The following is an 18,838-nucleotide window of genomic DNA, read 5'->3' as shown; positions in this document are numbered from 1 at the left end:
CTTTTGCTTTGGGTCTTAGTTTAAAATGATGGTTTTGATTTTTGATAATTTAAAGTGTTAATTATGAAATACGATTTGATCTTTTAAAATTGATAGCGTAATTTTACATAGACATGATTACAAATTTTGTGTGTTGGTACTCTGTTTTTAAAATTTTACATACAGTTGAATTCACTTTTTCTTGTGTAGAGCTTTATGAATTTTAACACCTGCAGCATAGATTCTTGTTACTCCACCACAAACGAAATACAGAACAGTTCTAACACCGCAAAGAATTCCTGCATAGTACTACTTTGTAATCAGATCATCTCTCTACTCCTATGTTCTGGCATCCTTGATTCTCTTTTCTTATTGTTTTGCCTTTTCCTAGAATGTCATATAAATGGAATCATATAGTATGTAGTCTTTTGATTTTCTAAAATCTTTTTTTTTTTTTTTTTTTTTTTTTTGAGACGGAGTCTGGCTCTGTCGCCCGGGCTGGAGTGCAGTGGCCGGATCTCAGCTCACTGCAAGCTCCGCCTCCCGGGTTTACGCCATTCTCCGGCCTCAGCCTCCTGAGTAGCTGGGACTACAGGCGCCCGCCACCTCGCCCGGCTAGTTTTTTGTATTTTTTAGTAGAGATGGGGTTTCACCGTGTTAGCCAGGATGGTCTCGATCTCCTGACCTCGTGATCCGCCCGTCTCGGCCTCCCAAAGTGCTGGGATTACAGGCTTGAGCCACTGCGCCCGGCCGAAATCTTTTTATATGTAGTCTTTTGAAACAGGTTTGCCTCTCAGGATAATGCATTTGAGATTCAGTCATGTTACTGCATGTCTGAATAGTTTGTTCCTTTTATTACCAAGTAATACTTCTTTTTTTTTTTTTTTTTTGAGACGGAGTCTTGCTCTATCACCCAGGCTGGAGTGCAGTGGCCGGACCTCAGCTCACTGCAAGCTCCGCCTCCCGGGTTTACGCCATTCTCCTGCCTCAGCCTCCCGAGTAGCTGGGACTACAGGCGCCCGCCACCTCGCCCGGCTAGTTTTTTGTATTTTTTAGTAGAGACGGGGTTTCACCGTGTTAGCCAGGATGGTCTCGATCTCCTGACCTCGTGATCCGCCCGTCTCGGCCTCCCAAAGTGCTGGGATTACAGGCTTGAGCCACCGTGCCCGGCCCAGTAATACTTCTTTTTGTTTTGTTTTGTTTTGTTTTGAGACGGAGTCTCACTGTCGCCCAGGCTAGAGTGGAGTGGTGCAACCTTTGCTCACTGCAGTCTCCGCCTGCCAGGTTCAAGCAATTCTCTTGCCTCAGCCTCCCGAGTAGCTGAGACTACAGGTGTGCGCCACCATACCTGGCTAATTTTTTGTATTTTTAGTAGAGATGGACCATGCTGGTCTTGAACCCCTGACCTCGTGATCTGCCCGGCTCTGCCTCCCAAAGTGCTGGGATTACAGGCGTGAGCCACCGTGCCTGGCCTAATATTTCATTTTTTATGGGTATACCACTATTTATTTACTTACTCATTGGTGGACTTTTGAATTGTTTCCAATTTTTGGCAATTATGAATAATGTTGGTCTAAAATTTATGTACAGGTTTTTATAAGAACATGTTTTCATTTGTCTAGGACAAATACCTAGAAGTGGGGTTACTGGGTTTTATGTTTGTTTAATGCTTATAGTTGTATTAAACTGCCAGACTTTTTACCAGAGTGTCTACCATTTAGTATTCCTTCCAGGTATATATGAGAGTTCCAGTATTATGTTTTCTTAGAAGAAAACATAGGAGAAAGTCTTCGTGGCCTTGGGTTAGACAAAGGGTTCTTAAAGACGTTAGAAGCATGATCCATTAAAGAAAAAAATTAAAAATTTTTGTTGACAAAGGACATTCAGAGAATGGGAAGATAAGGTTGGATATATTTATAAATCATACAGCTAGCAAAGGACATGTATCCAGAAATATATAAAGAACTCTTAAAAACTTTAAATAATGGAATCTTTTCTTCAAATAAAGCCTTGCTTGGAAACCAAAACAAATAAGTGAAAACAGAATTGCTCTGAAATCAGGATAGGGAGACTGAACCCCTTCTATTTCATCTTCAGCCTGATGATGACTTTCATCATCTTTCCCTCACTTTCTAACCTCTTTGCCTCTTCTTTTGACTTGTAGAACATTTAAATAACATCCCAGTGATCAATATTGTGCTAATTTAGAATTTGTTCCTTTTCTTATATGAATTTGTTCCCTTTCTTACATTTATGGTGGCCAACGATCATACTTTTAAAAAACGACAGGCCAGGCGCGGTGGCTCACACCTGTAATCCCAGCACTTTGGGAGGCCAAGGCGGGCAGATCATGAGGTCAGGAGATCAAGACCATCCTGGCTAACATGGTGAAACCCTGTCTCTACTGAAAATACAAAAACTTAGCTGGGTGTGGTGGCAGGCACCTATAGTCCCAGCTACTTGGGAGGCTGAGGCAGGAGAATGGCGTGAACCCGGGAGGCGGAGCTTGCAGTGAGCCGAGATTGTGCCACTGTACTCCAGCATGGGTGACAATGCGAGACTCCGTCTCAAAACAAAACAATAACAACAAAAAACATCTTAAGCCTTGTCTGCTTAGTTTCTTTTCTTTTTTTAATGCTTATGCTCTTTTGAAGAGTATTTTGAAAATTTCCTTATCAACACAGTAAGTTTTACAGTTTAAGGATTCTAGAGATCATATACAAGTAAGATTGACAAGACAAAAAAAGATTCCAGAGAAAAATGTGAAGAGCTGCTTTGATTTTTTTTTTAATGTTTTTCAATCCTAGCTCAGTCTGCATCTCCAAAGAGAAAAAAACAGCACAAGAAATACAGAAGTGTTATTTCAGACATATTTGATGGAACAATCATTAGTTCAGTGCAGTGTCTGACTTGTGACAGGGTGAGTATGAGGGTATTAGAATACACAGAAAATTCCTGTCAAATGCTCTTTAAAAATGTGACAAGATGATGTGAAAAGTTTAATTCCTTCTCTTTGCTATTGATGATCTTACATGCATTTATTGTGTTTACATCAATACAAATTGATTCTAGGTGTAGAATTTACTTTTTTGGAAGTAGCAGCATCCTGTTTAAAGGATAGTGACCCATCATTGGACAGGCACATATTATCCTTCGCCATCTATTTTGGTTACATATAAAGGCGAGAAGTTGCTCAGCAACAAGAATTAGTAACACCTGCATATTCTCCCAGGCTGATGAAATTTGTGTACTGGAAATTTGTTGATATTCACAGGTACAAAGCTGTGAATGTATCTTTTATATTTGGTTATAATATGGTTTGTAAATATTTTTCCATGTTTAGGTTGGTACTCAGATACTAAAGGTAGTATCAAATTCATAGACAATAACCAAGGCATAAATTAAAATCATGATTTTTTTAATAACACTTCAATCCTTCAAAGTTTCTTTGAGCTTTTCTTAAGTACAGTTTTACTTTAGTGCAATGATGAATGTGAAATAACATCTCAAAAACAAAAAAGATTTCAATTATTGTGTTGGAATCTCAAGTCAGATCTAAGAACTTTCAATAGGATCGTTTTAATGTAGGTTATTTTGGTACTAAATATTTAAGTGAAATTATCAGACATATTTTTAGCTATTTAAAATTAGATGCCAGGTTTTGCCTGAGGCTTTTTAAAAAAACATTTTAAAACTACCATCAAGGTCAGTTTTCAAAAATAAATACAATAGTGCTTAAGAGTTTGGACCTCAAGATGCAGTGGCTGGATTTGGGGTGTTTAATGCTGCAGCATCTGTGATTGTAATGGGGATGCTAATAGCTACTGCACAGGGCTTATGTGAAGATACCTGATACAGAGCAAGCGTTTTTTTTTTTTTTCTTTTTTTTGCTATTTTGACTATTCAAGCTGTTCAATTTGTGTGTGTGTTTTTTTTGTTTTTCGTGTTTAAACATGCTTTGATCTTTAGAGTCTAAAATCTAACCTTGTAAATGTTTTGCTGCATTATGTTCATCCCATTTTTAAAACACGAAACAATTTTAGGTGTCTGTAACCCTCGAGACCTTTCAAGATCTGTCCTTGCCAATTCCTGGCAAGGAAGACCTTGCTAAGCTGCATTCATCAAGTCATCCAACTTCTATAGTCAAAGCAGGATCATGTGGCGAAGCATATGCTCCACAAGGGTGGATAGCTTTTTTCATGGAATATGTGAAGAGGTATGCATTTATTTTCTTTGTATTACATGATTGTTAAAACTGCTGTTTCTGCTGTACTGGCAGAACACTTCCTTTTTTTTCTATCAATGATGTTTCAGGTTTGTTGTCTCATGTGTCCCTAGCTGGTTTTGGGGTCCAGTAGTAACCTTGCAAGATTGTCTTGCTGCCTTCTTTGCCAGAGATGAATTAAAAGGTAAGAAATACAGTAATATCTATGGCTAAATTGTTGTAGGTGAATCTAAAATACAAGTGGGACTAAATAATAAAATGTATTCATAAAAGCTAAGTTTTAAGACAGCTTAATAGTAATTTCACATATTGGCATTAGGTTAGTGTCTACCTTGATGATATAAATATAACAAGAAAAATCGCATCCTTAAGTAATTCATGTGAATTCCTGTAGTATAAGACAAATGATAGGTGAAATTTTTTTTTTTTTTTTGAGACGGAATCTCGCTCTGTTGCCCAGGCTGGAGTGAGTGAAGTGGCACAATCTCCGCTTACTGCAAGCTCCACCCCGCTAGGTTCATGCCATTTTCCTGCCTCAGCCTCACGAGTAGCTGGAACTACAGGTGCCCGCCACCACGCCCGGCTAATTTTTTTGTATTTTTAGTAGAGACGGGGTTTCACAATGTTCACCAGGATGGTCTCAATCTCCTGACCTTGTGATCTGCCCACCTCGGCCTCCCAAAGTCCTGGGATTACAGGCGTGAGCCACTGCGCCCAGCAGTGAAATGTTTTAAAGCTGTTCTGAGATCCATAGAAGGGCAAACTCAATCAAAATAATGGACTTATTTATGTGTCTGTAATTGTGAACTGCTCCATATCATTTAAGGTCATTCACTATTTTTGTGTATCTAGTACCTTGCTTTGACATATGACAGGCACTCAGTAAGTTTTGTTCAATGAATAAATGGAAAAGATACTATTTGAGGTAGGTCTTCAATGTTGGCAGGAGTTAAGGGAGGGGAAGGTAAACAGTAACCTGATTCATGAGCATAGACTGAAAAAAGGGAACCTTGTTTTACTGTGGTGGGAGGTCAGCATGGGGCAAAATCAAAGAATTACAGGACCATAATAAGCAATTTGCTGTTAATTTGAAACCAATGCCACATCTGTTTTATTTGCAGGTGACAATATGTACAGTTGTGAAAAATGCAAAAAGTAAGTGACATTGACAGTGCTTTTAATTTCATGTTGTGTATTTTTCTTGGTTTTTCGAATTGGGTATGTGGAGTTAAATTTGCACTGTATTTAGAAAAATATAGGCCAGAAAGCTTTATGCTAGTAATAATAGAGATTAGCTGTTTTGTGAAACAAATGTAAGGTAAAAATTTGACAGATTTAATAGGCTTATCTAAGATGTGAGAGAGTATATTTTGAGGGATGAAATCTGTACGTGATTTTGCATAAAACGTTTTCCTAAATAAGGCAATATTTTCTTCTGAATTACGATTTTAACAGGCTAGATTCAGGAAGTAAAAGGTACAACGTTTCAGATCTACATAAAATTCCTAATGGTTATACCAACTTCAATGTTATCTGCTGTTACAGTGGCAGACAAAAAAGAGAGCTAAAGTCTGATTTTGTTTACATCTACTACCAGCTGCCTTTTTCTATCTTGTAATCAATTTAGACTTTCAATGCTTCTTAGTGGTAAGTCAGAAAAAAGTGTTGGAAGACTTGGCGAAAAGCAACTATTTGTGAGGCAGAGTGAACTGGAAATTTCTTCTCAATCTCTATAATAGACATACAACGGCCTGCTAATAAGATCTGGGATAATACAGACTTCTACTTCTTGGCAGTAACCTCAAGGAAACATTGATCTGCAACTGATCATGACATGACAGAAAGGAATGGTATACTATTTGGTTGATAAAGATGAGAAAGCTGACTTCTACTTTTGGAGACATTTTATCACTTTGTTCTTGAAGCCCTAGCTGCCTGCTGAGAAGGAAGTTGGCTTGGAAAGGGATTGTTTCTTGTAAAGCAAAGCATACTAGGAAAAAGATAACAGGGAAGATGGAAAAGAACCTTGCATCTACCTCCAAATTCAAAGTAGAGATCTGTCGAATGTGTATTAATTTTGATTATTAATAATAACCATCCTTTATCTTTTTACCACATGTAAGAATAAACTTTTTTTTTTTTTTCCATTTGAGACATAGTCTCATTCTGTCACCAAGGCTGAAGGTTCACTAGCATAATAACAGCTCTTTGCAGCCTCAGCTTCCTGGTCACAAGCGATCCTCCTGCCTCAGCCTCTGAAGTAGCTGGGACTACAGATGCATGCACCATGCCTGGCTAATTTGTATTTTTTGTAGAGATGGGGTTTATGTTGCACAGGCTGGTCGCAAAGTCCTTGGCTCACAACGATTTGCCAACATTGGCTTCCCAAAATGCTGAAATTACAAGCATGAGCCACTGTGCCCGGCCAAGACTTTTTTTTTTTTTTTTGAGAAGGAGCCTTGCTCTGTCACCCAGGCTGGAGTGCAGTGGTGTAACTCGGCTCACTGCAACCTCTGCCTTCTGGGTTCAAGCAATTTTCCCTGCCTGAACCTCTTGAGTAGCTGGGATTACAGGTGCTCGCCACCACACCCAGCTAATTTTTGTATTTTTAGTAGAGATGGGGTTTTGCCATATTGGTCAGGCTGGTCTTGAACTCCTGACCTCAGGTGATCTGCCCACCTCGGCCTCCCAAAATGCTGGGATTATAGGCATGAGCCATGGTGCCTGGCTAAGATTTTGATATATTAACTTGAACTACACATTTTATAAAACTGAGATTTTGCTTTATCTGGTTTTACTGAATATCTAGATATTTTAAAGGCATAGCCACACCATAGACAGTAGCACATTTGTTAAAACAATTTTCACCAAAGAGTTTTATAACTCTCTAAATTTTTTATTACTGATACCTTGGTTTAAATTACTATTATTATTTTTTGAGATGGAGTCTTGCTCTGTCACCAGGCTGGAGTGCAGTGGCACGATATTGGCTCACTGCAGCCTCCGCCTCCTGCGTTCAAGTGATTGCTCTGCCTCAACCTCCTCAGTAGCTGGGACTACAGGCACGTGCCACCATGCCCGGCTAATTTTTTGTATTTTAGTAGACATGGGGTTTCACCATGTTGACCAGGATTGTCTCAATCTCCTGACCTTATGATCTGCCCGCCTTGGCCTCCCAAAGTGCTGAGATTACAGGCGTGAGCCACCGCACCCGGCCAGTTTAAATTATTTTTTACAATAAGGGACTCCAGTGTTTTGATTAAGATATTTAATGTATACATGTAACATAATTCAGTGGCAAGTATTTCTAGTCTGATATCTTTTGTCTCTGCCTTGCCTTGCCTTGCCTTTCCTTGCCTTGCCTTCCCCTTCCCCTTCCCCTTCCCCTTCCCCTTCCCCTTCCCCTTCCCCTTTCCCTTCCCCTTCCCCTTCCCCTTCCCTTTCTTTCTTTTCTTGTTCTGTTTTTTTTTTTTTTTTTTTTTTCCAGACAGGGTCTCACTCCAGCCCAGGCTGGAGTACGATGGTGCGATCTCGGCTCTCTGCAAACTTTGCCTCCTGGGTTCAAGTGATTCTCCTACCTCCGCCTCCCGAGTATCTGGGACTGCAGGCATGTGCCACCATGCCTGGCTAATTTTGTATTTTTAGTAGAGACGGGATTTCACCATGTTGGCCTGGCTGGATCTCTGCATTTTCTAAAAGATTTTGGCTGCAAATTTAAATATACTAAGTTTTTTTGTAGACTAATTGATTTTCTCTTTTCTCCCCTTAGGTTGAGAAATGGAGTAAAGTTTTGTAAAGTACAAAAGTTTCCTGAGGTATGGACATTATTTTAGCTCAACTTGTATTATGTGGTAGGAACATAGAGTATTAATGTAACAAAATGTAGTAATAAATTCTCTTTGCTTGGTTAAAGAATTGAATGGTTGCTGTGCGTGCCTTTTTAAGATTATTCATTTTTAAAATATTAAGTTAAATACCGTAAGTGTCCTTTAACAGTGTGCTACGTTGAACAAAGTGTAATCATACTCGCAGGATCTTGCCAGGTCTAAAATGTAAAATTAGAAAAACAAATAGCAGTGAACTTAGAAAGTACCTTGTTTCACCATTTCCATATTTTTAACATCTCTGGAAGCAGGTTATAATTGCAGATTAATACTTAACCTTGACACTTCAGTATATATTGAATAGACTCCTTTAGCATTTAAAACTAAATAAAAATGTAAATAACTTTATAATTGTATTTTGATTGAACACCTCAGTTTCTTGCTTGTTGAATAAAAATATTACTAACTTTTACCTATTATAATGCTTTTTGTTTTCTGTATTGACAAATTAGTTTTGAATTTTATTCTTTTAGATTTTATGCATCCACCTTAAAAGATTCAGACATGAACTAATGTTTTCCACCAAAATCAGTACCCATGTTTCATTTCCACTGGAAGGCTTGGATCTTCAGCCATTTCTTGCTAAGGATAGTCCAGCTCAAATTGTGACTTATGATCTTCTGTCAGTCATTTGCCATCATGGAACTGCAAGTAGTAAGTATATAGGTTTAACAGATGTTCCTAGATTAAAAAAAAAAATTAAAATAAGCCTAGGGATGGTGGCTCATACCTGTAATACCAGCCTTTTGGGAGACTGAGGTGAGAGAATCACTTAAAGCCAGGAGTTTGAGACCAGCCTGGGCAATATAGTGAAACCCCATCTCTACCAAAAAAAAAAAAAAAAACCTTAAACATCCTAATTGATCTTTTAAATAATATCTGAATATCTAAAAGAAAAAAACGTTAAAAACAGATGTTACTGCTAATTGTTAAAAACATGTCAATTTTATGAAATTAAATATTTTTACTATGATGTTTCCAATATTGAAAATTGTATACAGTTAAATAATAAGGCATTAACATGATTTTTTTTGTTTTTTTTTTTTGAGACGGAGTCTTGCTCTGTTGCCCAGGCTGGAGTGCAGTGGCACGTACTTGGCTCACTGCAACCTCCACCTCCCGGGTTCACACCATTCTCCTGCTTCAGACTCCCAAGTAGCTGGGACTACAGGCGCCTGCTACCACACGCGGCTAATTTTTTGTATTTTTAGTGGAGACAGGGTTTCACCGTGATAGCCAGGATGGTCTCGATTTCTTGACCTCGTGATCCACCTGCCTCGGCCTCCCAAAGTGCTGGGATTACAGGCGTGAGCCACCACGCCTAGCCCTAACATGATTTTTTACTGGGTTTTTTAAAGATTATGTGTTCTAACTGGGTGTGGTGGCTCACACCTATAATCCCGCACTTTGAGAGGCTGAGGCAGGTGGATCATCTGAGGTCAGGAGTTCGTGACCAGCCTGGTCAACATGATGAAACTCTGTCTCTATAAAAATACAAAAAATTAGCCGGGCATGGTGGTGGGTGCCTGTAATCCCAGCTAGTCGGGAGGCTGAGGTAGGAGAATAGCTTGAACCCCGAATGTAGAGGTTGCAATGAGCCGAGATTGCACCATTGCACTCCAGCCTGGGCAACAAGAGCGAAGCTCTGTCTCAAAAAAAGAAAAAAAAGATAATGTTTTCTAATAACTAGGTGTTTGTGGGGGTTCAGTCAGACTGGTGGGAAAAATTGTAGTTATAGAAAATATACACAAACCCTTCTGGAGGGCTGGGAGTTTTTACGTATAGTACTTGGCTGAAGGCAGCCTTGTCCCCTTAGTTAAATAAATTAGAGTAGAAACAAAGGAATATGGGGAGTTTATCTAACTAGCTTGTTTACCCATGTGGTCCTAAGACTAACCTTTGATTTACTGGGTGCTTAATTGCTTTCTACTTGGAATGTTTGCAATGTCATTTACCCTCTAGTAGTGCTGACTCTAGGCTTTGTCAGTTAATCTGTACTGAACAAATGCGAGTCTCACTGGCTGGTCGAGGCTTTGGTTGCAACTGCTTACAGCACTCTTCTTGAAGTCTGTAAGTGGCCCGGATGCTCAGCTGGACTGGCAAAGCAGAATATCTGTGTCAGTGTACTTTATTCATCTGTCACTGGGTCAGGGTCTGCGGGACAGACCCTGGCAGGTGTTAGTGACTCATGTCTATAATCCCAGCACCTTTGTAGGCTGAGGCAGAAGGATCACTTGAGACTAGGAGTTTGAGAACAGCCTGGACGACATGGCAACACCCCATCTCTAAAAAAATAAAAATAAATTCGCTGGTTGTGGGGATGTGCACCTTTGGTTCCAATTACTCAGGAGGCTGAGGCAAGAGGATGGCTTGAGCCCAGAAATTTGAGGCTGCAGTGACCTGTGATCCCTTCACTGCACTCCAGCTTGGGGAACAGAGCAAGACTGTCTCTTAAAAAATAAAAAAAAAAATAAAAAATAAAAAAAAATTACATGTTCTGTCATCAAGTGATGAAGGAATGGTGGCAAGCATGCAAATTGAAAAAAAATACAAGCATAGGTCTTCCTATATTCCAGCTACTGTGCTAGGCACTGGAAATATAAAATGTTTATCTTCCTTTCTTGTGTTGTTTTTCTATTACTGTAATGATTTCTTTTCCCTCAAATTCAGGTGGACACTATATAGCCTACTGCCGAAACAATCTAAATAATCTCTGGTATGAATTTGATGATCAGAGTGTCACTGAAGTTTCAGAATCTACTGTACAAAATGCAGAAGCTTATGTTCTTTTCTATAGGTAATGGAAATAGCTATAGATGTGAAAGAACATCTCACAGTTTGGGCTTATCAGTGATTAGAAGTTTTCCTCCTATTTCATTACAGTAAAATACAGTAAAAGGCTGTATATGTAGAATGATTCTTTGTTCAGAAAATGCTAAATCATTTACTTGAAGAGCAAAGGGATTTATTTTGTTTTAGAAAGATTAATTTTAGGGCTGGGTGTGGTGGCTCACGCCTGTAATCACAGCACTTTGGGAGGCCGAGGTGGGTGGATCACAAGGTCAGGAGTTCAAGACCAGCCTGGCCAAGATGGTGAAACCCTGTCTCTACTAAAAATACAAAACTTAGCCAGGCATGGTGGCAGTCGCCTATAATCCCAGCTACTCAGGAGGCTGAGGCAGGAGAATCGGTTTGACCCCATGGGTGGAGGTTGCAGTGAGCTGAGATTGTGCCACTGCACTCCAGCCTGGGCAACAAAGTGAGATTCCATCTTAAAAAAAAAAGCCGGGCGCGGTGGCTCAAGCCTGTAATCCCAGCACTTTGGGAGGCCGAGACGGGTGGATCACAAGGTCAGGAGATCGAGACCATCCTGGCTAACACGGTGAAACCCCGTCTCTACTAAAGAATGCAAAAAACTAGCCGGGCGAGGTGGCACGCGCCTGTAGTCCCAGCTACTCGGGAGGCTGAGGCAGGAGAATGGCGTAAACCCGGGAGGCGGAGCTTGCAGTGAGCTGAGATCTGGTCACTGCATTCCAGTCTGGGCGACACAGTGAGACTCCGTCTCAAAAAAAAAAAAAAAAGTTGTAATTTAAAAATTAGGCATTGATGGTCTGAATTAAGTACCAAATTTTCTCCTAAAGTAGCTAATAATGGAAGTATTACTATAAAAATATTTGGTATTTTTTAGCATCTTATAAAAGAAGGTGCTAGCTCCTGAAACAGAAGCAGATTAATTATTTAGCTTGATCTTATTAACAAACATTTGAATGCTTACTGTGTTCCAGTAGTTATGTGGATACCCGTAGATAGGATACAGTGTCATCCCTATGGGTATGTAATGTATTTGGTGGATAATACAAAGTATATTTCTCTTGAAATTCCCAAGACCTAATAGTGTTAATATGTGTGCTGAGTCTAATAGGAAGAAAAATCCATCTACTAGTAATGTAGTAAAATGCATATTGAATTTAATCATTGTTGTTAATAGGAAGAGCAGTGAAGAGGCACAAAAAGAGAGGAGAAGGATATCAAATTTGTTGAACATAATGGAACCAAGCCTCCTTCAGTTTTATATTTCTCGACAGTGGCTAAATAAATTTAAGACCTTTGCCGAACCTGGCCCTATTTCAAATAATGACTTCCTTTGTATTCATGGAGGTAAGAAATCCTGTAATGCAAAGCAGTGGTAGAAGTTTGCTGTAAAATAATTTGCAAATTAGGAGAGCCAAGAATTTTCCTCACACACTTATTTCCTATTTCCCCACCTGCTTTCAAACTTAATGGTTTGAGAAATTCACCTGTCCTTTTTAATTATAGATAATCTCTAGCTTCTTTATTGAACATATATTTACTGAGTACATGCTTTCTAAACTTTTTGCTAGTGCCTAAGGACACTAAAGATCCTTTTTCTTCTGTGAAAGCTCTAATTTCATAGTAGAGTCAGATACATAAAACAGCTGTTTACATTACAGTGAGCTCCTCCATTATACATCATTTTTCCTACTTGAGGCATTCCTGTGCTGGTGATTTTATCTGCCAGCTATATTGGTGGTTCTTAACCCCATTGTCTAAATGAATAGCTGGTTTTTTTTCCCAAGTATGGAAATGTATCTGGGATTTAAGAAAAAAAAGCCTCATAATTAAATGTAACTTTGGCCCTTGTGAGATTGGCTGTGTTAATGTTTGTTACTACAATAAATAGGACCTTTGTATGATGCTGATTAAACTTCAGGGTTGAAGATGGGATATTCATGGTAATTATGTTTGTAGTGAAACCAAAAGGGATAGGGATACCTGTATTGGACATAGAAATTTTAAGGTGTATGTTCATCTTGAGAAAACACAATCACCAAAAATGCTTTATAATTACCTTTCTTGGGAGAGAGAATGTAAGAACAATGATTGAGCTGGGTGCAGTGGCTCACACTTGTAATCCCAGTGTCTCAGGAGGCTGAGGCAGGAGGACTCCTTGAGCCCTAGAGTTTGAGGTTGCAGTGAGCCATGGTCATGCTGCTGCACTCCAGCCTGGGTGACAGAGTGAGACCTTGACTCAAAAAAATGGCCAGACACAATGGCTCATGCCTCTAATCCCAGCACTTTGGGAGGCCAAAGCAGGAGGATCATTTGAGTTTGTGAGTTCGAGACCAGCCTAGGCAACATAATGAGAGCCTGTTTCTACAAAAAAATAAAAAAGTTAGCTGGGTGTGTTGAAGCATGCCTCTAGTCCCAGCTACTCAGGAGGCGGGTGTGGGAGGATCCCTTGAGCCCAGAAATTTTGAGGCTGCTGTGAGCCATGATCATGCCACTGTACTCTCTAGACTGGGTGACAGAACAAGACCCTGCCACTTAAAAAAACAATGAGGATTGATCAGTCATTTAGTTATTGTTAAAAAAATGAGTTTAATCTTTGAAAGGAATATAATTAAAAGCATGAGACAAATATGTTTAAATTTTTTTTTTTAGGTGTTCCTCCAAGAAAAGCTGGTTATATTGAAGACCTGGTTTTGATGCTGCCTCAGAACATTTGGGATAACCTATATAGCAGGTTTGTTTTTTAAATCAGACCATACAGTGTTGTGAAAGTCAGTTAAACTGGTTAAAAGGGGATTGGATTATTTCACAGATGCTCCTTGTGCTGTATGTTTATTCTTTTTCCTTCACTTATTCATTATAAAGTGTGAGTAGGAAGACTTTGTAGCTACTGTGGCATAGTCTAGATAATTAATTTTAATTTTTTTGTTCTAATTATCTGTCTGCAAAGGTATGCTGTAGTAATTTAAGTACTTTCTTTAAAATATTTTGCATATCCCCACACTAAAATTTTACATATGTATATACTCCCACAATTGAGTATCTTACTCTTAAATTGTAAATTTTTTTTTCTTTTTTTTGAGACAAGGTCTTGCTCTGTTACCTAGGCTGGAGTGGAGTGGCATGATCTCGGCTCACTGCAGCCTCTACCTCCTAGGCTCAAGTGGTCCTCTCGCTTCAGCCTGCCGAGTAACTGGGATCACGGCATGCATCACCATGTCTGGCTAATTTTGGGGTTTTTTTTTTTTGTAGAGATGGGGTTTCGCCATGTGCCCGGGCTGGTCTTGAACTCCTGGGCTCAAGCCATATGGCCGCCTCGGCCTCCCAAAATACTGGGATTACGGGCATGCACCACTGGGCCTGGCCTTAACAATGTAAATTTAAAAATTTTAAGATGGAGTCTTACTCTGTCACCCAGTCTGGAGTGCAGTGGTGTGATCTCGACTCACTGCAACCTCTGCCTCCCAGTTTCAAGTGATTCTTGTGCCTCAGCCTCCTGAGTACCTGGGATTACAGGCGCACGTCTCCACGCCTGGCTAATTTTTATATTTTTAGTAGAGACGGGGTTTCACCATGTTGGCCAGGTTGATCTTGCAACTTCTGACCTTTATTTTAAAACATTTTGCGCCACTAATTTCCTACTAATTATGTTTTCTTTAATTAAATATTGAAAATAATTCATACATTCAATGCTTCTTAATTGAGAGGCCAGGGGAGGCCTTCATTTGATGAAAACTTGACTATAACTGTGATGTGTAATTTAACATTTATGTGTTGTATGATAATTTTTGAAATCACTTCTTTTACTTTGTTATTGACTCTAACATTTTGGAGCAGAAGTAAGGGAAAGTTGAAATATAGATAAAGCAAGTTAAGCAATAAACTGATAAAGTCACTGACCTTAATAAACATAATAACAAGTCCTTATATGGTTTTTGGTTTTTATATTACTTTGAGAATTTTACTAAGAGAATTTATTTTTACTGGGTATTTGGCCACTGACTTAAACGTTAGAAACAAACTTCCTAGAACATAAGCTTTCTTAAGATTGCCATAATTTTAATTCTTAAATTTTTCATGCTTTAGGTATGGTGGAGGACCAGCTGTTAACCATCTGTACATTTGTCACACTTGCCAAATTGAGGCGGAGAAAATTGAAAAAAGAAGAAAAACTGAGCTGGAAATTTTTATCCGGGTAAAAAAGTGATGCTTTTTAAATTGATCTAGGATAAAGATGAAGACCTGACAATTATCAGAGCTATATGATATTAATAAAATGATTGGATGAAAGAGTTGTAATAGATTTCAAGTGTTCTAGGTGCATAATGGTGAATGACCTCAGGCAGTTCACTACAGTTCTGTTGAGTTATGTTCTCCCTTTGTGTTTTTTTTTTTGTGTGTGTATGGGACAAAATCTTGCTCTGTCACCCAGGCTGGAGTGCAGTGATGCAATCTCGGCTCACAGCAACCTCTGTCTCCTAGGTTCAAGCGATTCTTCTGCCTCAGCTTCCCAACCCAACTGGCATGCCCCACCATGCCTGGCTAATTTTTGTATTTTTAGTAGAGACAGGGTTTTGCCGTGTTGGCCATGCTGGTCTCGAACTCCTGACCTCATGTGATCCACTGTATTGGCCCCACGAAGTGCTGGGATTATAGGCATGAGTCACTGCGCTTGACCCCTTTGTGGGTTTTTGTTTTTATGGATTGACAATACTTTTTTTTTTTTTTTTTTAATGTATTGGCACTGGCAGAAATCTTATTGAAATGGAAAATTACAGGTTTTCTTAAGTTAGTATTGTCTGTAGTCTATCCAGACTGCATGTACTACTTTCATTCTTTTGTGAGATATATTATTGTTTTGTTTTTTTGAGAGACTCCTGAGCTTGTAAATATACCCATTTTTCACAAACTGAGCATATTATGAGGTGTCCCTTAATTGTAAGCAACAGAAAGTGTGGTCATAAAATCAAAAGCACGAACAACCAGGTTTTATGGGCAAGGACTAGTACCCTTGCAATTATCGAGGTAGCAAGAAGTCTCTGCAGTGCTGCTGTCAGTAACATAGCTCCAACTATTTAAGACACTTGAAAAACTGGATCACTTGAGAGACATGTTCATTGATAAATCTACTGAGACACTATTATGGGGAGGAGTAATACTGCAAGAAAAAAAATTCTTTTAGTAAAAGCAGGGGAGAAGATATTAAGCAGATCAAAATAAGATGTCCAGTATGTTTCATATTATTCCTTTCCTGCACATGTGTAGACATACACGCACACCTGCTTTTCCTCATTGATTCAGGGCTTTTTTTGTGTCCTTGCCTAAAGTAAAGTAAATTTTACATAAAAAAAAGATATAGGTATAGATTTATTTATTTTACATGGGCTTCATTTACTTCTTGAATCTAAGGAAGCAAACTTTAGTTGAATATTAAAAATAGTTTTTTTATCAATGCTTAAATAATGGTGAATGACTGTGTCTGTCAGGGTTTGATTAATAGAAGCTATTCTAAGTATTTTGAATAGAATCAGAATATAGGGAATGAGAGCATTACATTACTATCGAAAGGACTGGGCAGTTGAGGCCAAGAAGACCACTGCTGACTTTCAGGAAATCTAGAAGTGGGATAGGGTTACCACATTGTGGGTGGGAGGAAAGCAGTGGCCAAGGATGGTGTTTTATAACCACACAGGGTAAAGATAACTTCTGTATAGTGAGTGGCATGAGCCCAATCAAGAGTGTTAGAGCCCAGGCAGAATGAGAAGGGATGCCCATATTGGCCTGACATTGGTGGCTACAAGGGTATAGCATAGTGGTGGTAGTGGCAGAGAGCGATTGGTTCCATATGGGAAAATGATCAAGTCATAAGTGTAATGAGTGCCAAGTTTCTCATTGTCAGATGAGGAAGTTTCAAATATGGAAAAAGAGAAAACTAAACTGTACCTTGTATTGTTATTGGATTGGAGTTATGGGTATCTTTGTGAACTCGTGATAATAACTGAGTAAATATGGACGTGTACGTGTGTGTGTGTGTGTGTGTGTGTGTGAGTATGCATGTATAGAAACTTAATATTTCTTAACTCTCACTGAAAGTGCCTTGGATCAATGATTACTCCAGTAGGATTGATCATACCTGGCTCTCAGATATATATAGATCTCTATATATTTATATAGAGATCTATATATATAGATTGATTACTCCAATCTATTGATTACTCCAGTAGGATTGATCATACCTAGCTCTCTAGGTCTATCTAGATAGATCTGTATCTAGATCCGTATATGAAATATAGATAGAGCAGATTAAGCAATAAACTGATAAAGTCACTGACCTTAATAAACAGGTACAGGTCTATCTAGATAGGTCTATATCTGGATAGATCTATATGTAACTTTATATATAGAGAGAATATGTTCTATATATATAGAGAGAGAATATGTTCAATTCAAACATGTATATAAAATATAGATATGTATATAGATATATAGATATCCATCTATACATATAGATAGATATCTATACATATCTATGTATCTATATTTATATATTTCTGAATTTTATTTTAAAAGACAGGGTCTCATTCTGTCACCAGACTGGAGTGCAGTGGCTGGTCGTAGTTCACTGTAACATTGAACTCCTAGGCTCAAGGGATCCTCCTGCCTCATCATCCCGAGTAGCTAGGACTACAGATGCACACCACCATGTGTGGCTAATTAAAGAAAAATTTTTTTGTAGAGACAGTGTCTTTCTGTCTTGCCCAGGCTGGTCTCTAATTCTGGCCTCAAGCGATTTTCCTGCCTCTGCCTCCCAAAGCTCTGGGATTACAAGCATAAACTACTGTGCCTAGCCTCAAAATAAATTATAGTAATATACAACCTCATTAAATAAATAGGAGATATTGCATCCATATTGGTATAAATAAATAAATGAATAAATGGAAAGGATGAGGAATGGAATGTTTACATCATTTCAACTTAACTCCCTCATTAAACACTTACTAATTACAAAGGGAAAAGACTAAGTTTCAGCAGAGAATCCTGACACTATCTCGATGAAGATAAAATGAGCATCATTAAAAATGAAACAAATCAATTAGTTGGGTATGCTGGTGTATGCCTGTAAGTTCCAGTTATTCAGGAGGCGGAGGCAAGAGGATCACTTGAGCCCAGGAGTTTAAGACTAGCCTGGACAATGTAGCGAGACTTTGTATCTTAAAAGAAAGAAAAAAAGAAATGAAACAAATCAAAATTATGTGCCAGAATAGTGTACAATTAGAAGAACATGGCACCACTTCTTTGATACACAGGTGGATAACCTGAATCTCAAATGAGGAAAGTCACAAACTCAAACTGAGGGACATTTTATAAAACAACAAACTATTTGGAAGAAAGGAACATCTGTTCAACTTATTCTGAAATCAAACTAGGTAAAGAAAATTTCTTTGTATACTTGGAGTTTTCCTGTAAGTTTCAGATTGCTTCAGAGTTAAAAAAAATTCAAAACTGCATAAAGCCCTTGGAAACGATTTCAGCTGTCTGCCTATGACAATGCTCAGAAACCTGAGAAGCTACTGCTACTATCAGGACCCAAGTGAATTATTCAAGAGGATGCCCAGAAGACACAGGATGCTGCTGTTAAAGATGTTAGCTGTGTACAATACTAAGTGAGATTGGATTCTTTGGAAGATGCTTAGAAGTGGTGGCAAAACCCTACTTATGCTATCTGTGGATGCCTCAAGACTGCCCAAAGCTGCCACCAGAGGGGGAAATCGTTTTTCTTTCTCTTACACCTTTCATATATTTCATATATCATGGTTATATATAGTCTGGCATACTACTGGCAATGGATCCTGTAAAATGTAGGCTTGTCTTCACAGAAGGGAGTATATGAATAAATGAAAACGGTGTTCATTAACAGATAATACAGCACAGCCTACCC

At 38.7% G+C, this 18,838-nt stretch overlaps 1 protein-coding gene across 4 annotated transcripts in view; it reads left to right on the top strand.

The window, feature by feature from the left end:
* The window catches only part of USP33 (ubiquitin specific peptidase 33), a 70,699-nt gene that overhangs the window by 39,209 nt on the left and 12,652 nt on the right, over window positions 1–18,838 (top strand). For 2 of the 4 annotated variants that reach the window (XM_003892097.3, XM_009211256.1), the window contains exons 12-21: window positions 2,787–2,899; window positions 4,023–4,195; window positions 4,294–4,388; window positions 5,326–5,359; window positions 7,974–8,019; window positions 8,562–8,742; window positions 10,759–10,885; window positions 12,077–12,246; window positions 13,552–13,633; window positions 14,986–15,094. In XM_003892097.3, coding sequence (XP_003892146.1) covers window positions 2,787–2,899; window positions 4,023–4,195; window positions 4,294–4,388; window positions 5,326–5,359; window positions 7,974–8,019; window positions 8,562–8,742; window positions 10,759–10,885; window positions 12,077–12,246; window positions 13,552–13,633; window positions 14,986–15,094 — 1,130 coding nt within the window. Of the gene's footprint in view, window positions 1–2,786; window positions 2,900–4,022; window positions 4,196–4,293; window positions 4,389–5,325; window positions 5,360–7,973; window positions 8,020–8,561; window positions 8,743–10,758; window positions 10,886–12,076; window positions 12,247–13,551; window positions 13,634–14,985; window positions 15,190–18,838 lie in introns of those variants that run through there. The other 2 variants (XM_009211249.1, XM_009211275.2) reach the window with 2 other exon arrangements.

This window comes from Papio anubis, chromosome 1 (genome assembly GCF_008728515.1).
Source record: "Papio anubis isolate 15944 chromosome 1, Panubis1.0, whole genome shotgun sequence".
In the NCBI taxonomy this organism is placed as follows: domain Eukaryota; kingdom Metazoa; phylum Chordata; class Mammalia; order Primates; family Cercopithecidae; genus Papio; species Papio anubis.
The sequence above is the reverse complement of the archived record's forward strand: the minus strand, read 5'-3'. Positions and strand labels throughout refer to the sequence as shown.